General features: G+C 41.3%; 1 protein-coding gene across 1 annotated transcript in view; it reads right to left on the reverse strand.

Moving 5' to 3' along the window:
- LOC103622479 (general transcription factor IIE subunit 1-like) overlaps positions 1 to 3749 on the reverse strand; it is a 3971-nt gene extending 222 nt beyond the window's left edge. Inside the window, 5 exon segments of the mRNA XM_008641447.2 lie at position 1; positions 3 to 171; positions 557 to 783; positions 1324 to 1525; positions 2727 to 3749. The exon segment at position 1 is cut by the window's left edge and continues 222 nt beyond it. Coding sequence (XP_008639669.1) covers position 1; positions 3 to 171; positions 557 to 783; positions 1324 to 1525; positions 2727 to 3174 — 1047 coding nt within the window. The 5' untranslated portion in view covers positions 3175 to 3749.
- Positions 3750 to 7847: the final 4098 nt, after the last annotated feature.

Raw genomic sequence — 7847 nt, forward strand, 5'->3', positions numbered from 1 at the left:
CTTCGGACTCACTATTATCACTGCATGATCCATGTAGTTTGCTTTTGACAACAGGAGCCTGGTCTCTGCTAGATGATGACTTGGATTCATGGATCAGAAGAGTCTTGATGATTTCATTATCAGTGACAGTTTCTTTAACACTTTCTTCAGTTTCTTCAGAAGCATTTACTCCTAATACACAATACTAAGTGTTAGAGGGATCAATAGTTTACAGTTACCACAGGCATCCTACATAGGTGATTTTTCTGCTCTGGATCTTTTTTACCCACACTAGAATTCTCTTGAAAGTACAGACATTTCCAAGAGCTTTCCACTGTAAAGATTACCACTAACATTACTGCATGGCTAAAGCCAGAAGTTTCAGGACCTGCTACCTGACTAGCTTTAGGAATATTACTCAGTCTGAAAACTAGATTTTGGAAACTAAGATCTGATAACGACTAACACAGAATTGATACATTATCTTCTAAACCAAGCTCACTACATTTTCAATGGGAAAGCTGTATTTTAAATGCACTAAGGCTGCTGAATTTATTTGCTAATGCATTAAACTTACCAGCGGTATTGTTGGTGGCTGTTGCTGCTCCTTCCACGGTGCTCTGTGACAACCAGATAGGTTGCTTTTCAGTTGCTTTTTCTCTTTTTTTCTTCTTGTGCTTTGAGTCTTGGACATCAATAGTTAAGTTTTGGGTGTACGTAAGGCCAAAAGAGGAACTTCTGTGTGCCCATTTTTCAGGGCGGCTGCAGGATTCCAGCACACTTGAGCCCAGCTTCAGATCAAAGCTGAATAAAGTGTCATGTTTTTTTAAAGAGGTAGAATTCAGGCAAGAAACAGCCCCCCCCCCCTTCCCATTCAAATAAAACTGAACAACAACCCCAAACAAACCCCAAAACCATGCTTTGTCAACAGACTATCTTGAACTATCTTCTATATTCAAATACTTTACATTTCGTTTTACCTCATCTCAGAGGGAGGTCGTTCTGAACCATAGATTTTTGCAAGGTCTCTTCAGTAGTGCATCTCTGGATGAAGCACACTGATAGAGAAACATTACTTTCTCACAGAAAGGGCTATGAGCATTAGCTGAAGGAGTAATCTGGGAAATAAATTACTTTAAAAAATGTATCAAAAAACTAAAAAGGCATAGCAATAATTTAAGATGCCTTAGATACTACAGACTTCTTCATTAAACAGCAGACTGTACTGAACAAAGCAGAATGGAATGCATAGTAGGCTGCAAGTTCAGTATTTCAAAGATTTTACACCTGGAAAGTAGTTGGGGGGATTTGCATTGATCAGAAGTTCTAGGGTTATGTTTATACCTTTCTGATAATTCTGGTATTTCTGTTGGCTGAGGCTCCAGCAGGTCATAGGGCAGCACAATATCTTCAGTCTCACGCAGCAGCACAAAGACAGGCTCGATCTGCTCGTTGAACTTCGCCAGCAAGGTTCGAGCATCATGCTTTGGAAATGCTGAGCCATCTTCCTCTACTTCAGTGTTGCAGTAAGTGCAGCGGAAGGTCTCTGCAACATTTTCCAAAGGGGGTGTTTTCATTCATAGAATGCAGAAAGATCAGCAGCACCTTGTTAAGCAGTCTGCAGCCTGGACAGTTACCCAGACATTCTGCTTTATCTATTTGTTCACATTAACAAGGGGAACTCAGTTCTACAGGCAAACTCGAGACAGACTGTTATTACACACTTGCTATGCAAGTGAGAAATGTCTCAGGAGAGACATTCAAGCTGGATGGACATGTACTATCATCAATTTATTTTTTTCTTCTATCTCATCTTCTCAGTTCTTAATGTAAGAAAAAAATGCATCTTTTCAAGCATAAGTAGCATCTGGTTTTAGTTGTTCCAGAGTCAGTCAAGGCATATGCTAAAATCCTATATTTATGTCTTCAGGAAAACAAACAAAACCAAGCTTGTTCTGTGAAAATACATCACCAGCCTCAATGTTTGCATTTCAGTAACTCGACAGAGTCCCTCCGTTTAGAAGAAAGGGATGATTTTGCAAACTGGCAGAACACAAATTTCACCATTAGCATTTCAAGTTAGACGTATAAAGTTCATTCTGCCTGGCTCTGGCATCCTTTGCAGATCCCATGAGCCAGATGTCAGCACAGTAGCTATGCTCTCAGTAGTGTATTGCACTGTGATGCCATTTTGGCTCATTTTGAAACAAGAAACATCCACAGGCTCTGACACCACTTCTGCTGTGGATGTGTCATGTTGACCTGGGAGGAGCCTGATCTTCCCAGCCCAGGAGTGACAGAACAGCTCTGGTACTACTGAGCTGCAAGATGCTTATTACAGGAGGTGACTGCAAACAGTTTTACCCATCTTGTCCAACTCTTCTGTCAGAAGAGCTGACCACACAAATGGATTAACTAAGAGATTCAAAACACAGTAAAGTGAGTACTGTGTTCCTATTTCCACATGAGGAAGTGAGACTCACAAGACTTGGATGAGTTAAGATGATTCCCAATGCCAGCTCATATGTTCAAGATTATTCTTCCTTCTGCGTGGCCTGTTCTACAGAGGCAGCATTTCTCTTACCCTCACCTCCAAGCATCCCCTGTCCCAGACCCTTGTCCACCAGCAAACAAGAAGCATATCCTAACAAACATGCTTTTATTGCAAAGTTCACTTAGGAAACAATTTTGTGCTATCAGGGTTATTCTTTAAGACAACAGCAAATAAGCAATGTTAAGTAACACACCTGTAAATGCATCAAAGAGCTGATTGACTTCAAGGTCCGTGTAAGAGCTAGAGCAAGACGGACACTTAAAAGAGGATCTGGTAGTTGAATCCCGCTCATCTGCTTCTATTTTCCGACGTACATGATCCAGTTTGTATTTTACCACATCCACCAGTACCTTGTAATTAATGTAATAGTAATTGTGCCTCGTGCTCTTCCCGTTAGGCCCTGTTTCGACTCGCATCCGCAGCTTCACCAGCTTGTCTGCCTTGAGCGTGTTGAGGACAGCGCGCAGTTGCTTATGCTCGTACTTGAGCAGCTGTAACAAGTCATCCTCTTTCACGCAGGGGTAGCGGATCAGTACATCCAGGGCCAGGGAACACTCCACACCATAGAAACCACGCACTATGTATTTGGCCAGGCGCTTTAGGGCTGCTGGCACCTCACTGGGGACTTTTTGCTCCTCCATCAGGAGCTGAACCACTGTCAGTGGAGAAGTGCTGTACAACAAACAGAAAAGAGGTGAGCTGCAGTGAACACTTCTTAGTCCTCACAGGCAGGTATGAAACATGTCATTTGCTGTAGTACACTTCTGCAAGAGTCTTCATTGAATAGAGGAATGTAAAATCCTTAACCTGCATTGGGGATGGGGAAGGTATTAATAGGTATCAGAAATTATCTAATCTTGAAGTAAAATGGCTGCACCTGAAATATTCATACCCTCTTGTTTAAAAATCCACAGAGGATATCTAGGAAAATGTATTACAGAAAATTCATAATAATCATCCCTACATAAGGCAGCACATTTAACTTGCATGTCTAGGTCTGCCTGTTTGCGTTCACAGCCAGCCAGATAAGAGCTGAAGTAAAAGTAAAGCCTTCAAAAATAAAGCTCAGGACAAGAAATCTTAGTTGAAACAGTATCTGCCTTAGCGGCAAAGCCACAAGAGGCATTTGAGCACCTGTTCACATGCTCTTTGTGATTTTTCTGCTGGATGCTGTGGTTAAAGATCTTGCAAAGCTGGGGCACAGGATGTTCCGAGTTATCTGGCCCGCACTCAGCACAGGGTGATTGGGGTAGCACATTTTGCCCCTTAGTGCTCTTGTCCCCTGTAGAAGTAGGGCTTCTGGCCATATTCCTAATCCCATTAACTAGAATGTAACTAATTTTAATCAGTCCAACTGTCCTAACTGTTTCTTATCTGTAAGGAGGGAGAAGAAAAAAAATTGAGGTGTTTCAACAAAGCTGCATCCTAACTTCCTTCTTTGAGGCATGCTAAAATCCTACAGTAGTATTTGACACTGCAGCCTCTAGCCAGATTGCTTTGCAGTGGGCCATGCAGTGCACAGCCAGAGTGCTGGTATAGCCACTGGGTCAGGAGCTGGGCTGGTGGAGGATGGGATGTTATGGCACAGTACCTTCCAGCCCTGGCACCCACTGCAGAGGGTGGTAAAGCTTGAGCCCAGGTAATTGCATATTGCTGCCAGAGCTGTCAGGGAACCTTTATCAGAAATCCTTGTTAAGCAAACAAACCCACTGCACTAGCCTAGTACTTGGGCCGTAATTAGATTTGCACTTCGCACTGTGCACCTTATGGAAAACAATGACAATGGAAGCCTGCTGGTCTGAGTCTGAAAACCCTGAAGGCCATAGCACCACACTGACCTAAATTTCCTACAGGAAAAGTGGGGGAACGCTGGAATGGGCTGCCCAGGAAAGAGGTTCAGTCTCTGTACTTCAACAGGACAAGAAGCAGAGCAGACTGACCTGGCTTTGAGAGTAGTTTTGCAACGAGCGAGGGACCAGATGCCTCCAGATTCTCCTCCTAACCTAAATTCTTCTGTTCCAAGAGAGTTAAATTTAACTACAGTAAGGAGAGAAACTTTGGGAATGTCAGTCTGTTCCTTTACTATCTTCCTCAGACTAAGAGCAGCATTTCTGTGCTTTTTGACAAAAGCCTTCATGAATAAGCACTTTAAAAATATTATTATTACAATGTTACTCTTTCACTTCTCTTTTGCCCTCATCCTCAAAAGGGGCTTACCCAATTTAATCCACAGAAAAATATGCTAATTTACGCTTCTCTTTCTTCCTCTTTTTGGCCTGATTTTGAATTGCTTTCTGTGCTGTGCTTTATAGTTAGCAGTAAGGAAGGACAGAGAGTGTCCTCAGCCAGTTCCAGAGACAAGGAGCATGGCTTTGAGCTTCCTCAGGGAAGCACTCTGGAGAGCACTGAGCCCTGTCCTTCCACTCTGGGCAGAGTCCACAGAATGGAGGCACTGTAGCCTCCAGTGCAGGCTCAAAGGAAAGAAACCATCATGGAATTCTGTAACCCAGCCCAGCCCCACTGAGGAGCACCAGGTGCAGCCCCAGCATCTGTACTGGAAGCAGTACCACTCACGTGCATTGGTCTGGGATAATGTCTCAGAAAGGGCCAGGGTGCCTTCTGTGTGGGTTAGTGTCTTATGACCTCCAGTTGGACTGTGGCAGTATTAAAAAAGTACAAAACTGTTTCTTCATCTAGTTCTTGGCTAGTATGTCACCAGAATGCTGACGCTTAAAAGGAGTTGTATTAGGTACAGCTCTCATGACTGTTTTTTCTTACCCTAGCTCAAATACAGAATGAAATTATCTCAAAGGGAGTGTGATAAGTAGATATGTGATAAGTAGATAACATCATTAGGGAAGAAGTAGGACCTGACCTGTAGGCGTGAGGTTTGCTGACCTATCAAGTCTCTGGATGACTCCTTATCTCAGACTGGCACTGTGTACTTGCATCTCTAAAGCAAGCTCTACTCTGAAGTGTTTCTGAGCACCTTGATGTTAAAATCTTGTCAGGTACAGTCTTACAACCATGTAAAATAGTCATGGAAACAAAAAAACAAACAACCAAACACACAGAAACCCCAAACTCCAGAAAACCCCACCACACTCATACACCAGAGCCTAACCTTCCCCTCTGCCATACCTAAACACATACTTCATGTATCATGAATATATTCTGGGATACAGGTGAGCAGCTTTTTTCAAAAACAAATCCATAAAACCCACTGCCCATTTGCATGGGGAATTGTAAATATGCAAGCCTTTGGTTCAATCGAAAAGGAAATGGCTTTCTTTTACAAAAATGACTGAATTTGACCTGAATAAAAGACATTAATGGAAAACACAACCCCCTCGAGAAATCTTCCTTTAGGCTACAAAAGAATCAAAATAGTATGTATTTTATAATAAGAACTACTTCAAATAAAAACAGGGGGAAGCTTTTTCTTCTGTGCTCTGCTGTATTTGAGGTTTTATTTCTCCAATCCACTCTAAAAAACCTCTCCGTCTTTTAATCACCCAATCTGAAGTCTCACAGTTCATGAAAACTACTGATTTTTAGAAGTTATTGTGTAGTTTTCAGTTGACAGGCAGCAGTTCTCTTTTAAGAGGAGCTAGAGACCACCCTTACCAAGGAAAGGGAGCAGGAAGTGTGGTAGCTCCCTGCAGTGAGAAGGGCTTTAAACAGAAATCTGCTCTGCAGCTGAGATACAGTCAGTTAAGGACACAGGTATTTTACTACTTACATAGATTTTCCCCCCCACTTTTTTCCCCCCAGCTGATAGCATGCATGGACAAAATATTCTAGAACTCACAGTTTAACTTCTAACTTCCCCTACTTTCAGAGTATTTTTTTTATGAGGGTAGGAGTTACCTTCTTATTATATTGATTATTTTAAAATTATTCAGTAACTTAGATGCTTGAGCGGCCCTTCTGCTTACAGTTAATATGGAGCCATCCCCATAAGCAGAAACTATGTTTAGGATCCCCTTTTTGTTGTGGGAAACCTACACAGAGTTGCTTGTTGTGCCAGCAGGCAACTATTAAAAGTAGAATTTCAAGTCAAGAGGCATTATATAGAGCAAGTTTTGCAAGGTTTCTCTGAAGCCAGTTGCTAAATTAACATTATTTTTTGAGCAGACTGAGAAGACAAAGTACCCATCTCACAATTTAAAAGGCATGAAACCAGAAGGATTTGGTAGGATTTAGTCAGACTTCCTATAACCCTATCACTTGCAAATCAGTTAAAAAACCTTATCATTACCTCTCTTGTATGAGCAGAAAACTTCAGGCTGATATTGTAGAGAAACTGCTCCTTTCCTAAGAGCTCAAACCAACTGCAAAACAAGCTTAAGTATTTCCCAGCCTTTTCCTAGACCTATCTGCGATAAGCCCTAATCATCACCCAGCTGGTGCCAGAGTCCCCAAATCACATTTCATTAGCAGCTGAAGGAGTTCAGCCTTATATATATTGTGTCATGATGAAGCTATAAATCTTACTGCTCAATGAAATCCACCTACAGCAGGCAAGGACTGAAAATGTGACTGCAATCTTTGATTAGTGTTTTCATTAGCATAACTTTAGAAGACTAAAAGTAACATCATCATTAACTCCTTTTGTTGTTGTCGAAAACCAAGTATTTAGCATAGGTAATTTACATAATTTGTTTAGAAGCTTTCAGAACCAAACCAAACTGGAAGCTTTAATATCTTAAAGGAAAAGCTAGAATGTTTACTAGTTCATGTATTTTTACTTATTAATAATTTTAGGTGGTTTATGTCTTCAAAAGGAAAAAAAGAGCAATATTTCACTGTATTTTTCTAGAAGACAAAGTTATGGATACCATTTTATGGTTTAGACATCTCTGTTTAAAAACAATGTTGAAATAAGGTTACCAGACATTGTGCAGTCTGGAGTTAAAATACTGAATTCTATTATGTTTGTAATCATCACATTTCATCTTGAATCTGTGCCTCTTTCAGAATTTTATTTTTTATATATGCACAGTGGAGGCTGGTGTTTTGTAGTGACATGACTTCCATCTCCACTGTACATGTTGCAGCACGTACTGTGCTTTTGTTACTGCTGTTTGTTGCTGGACTTCTGACTCTCTGACTTACCAGGCACGTGGGTCCATTGAGGACTCAAGGTGTGGGTGTTTGTCTGCATAGCACAGGCTGTGGAACTGGCATCTGTAATGTCACTACAGAAAGTAGTGCCTCTGAGAACTGGTGGATACCAGAAAAAAACCTCTTATTTTTTAGCACTTGTAAGCAGGAATTTAGATTTGAAAACTTCAATGGTTTGAGACTGCTT

This window comes from Corvus brachyrhynchos, unplaced genomic scaffold (assembly GCF_000691975.1).
Source record: "Corvus brachyrhynchos isolate BGI_N302 unplaced genomic scaffold, ASM69197v1 scaffold17, whole genome shotgun sequence".
In the NCBI taxonomy this organism is placed as follows: Eukaryota; Metazoa; Chordata; class Aves; order Passeriformes; family Corvidae; genus Corvus; species Corvus brachyrhynchos.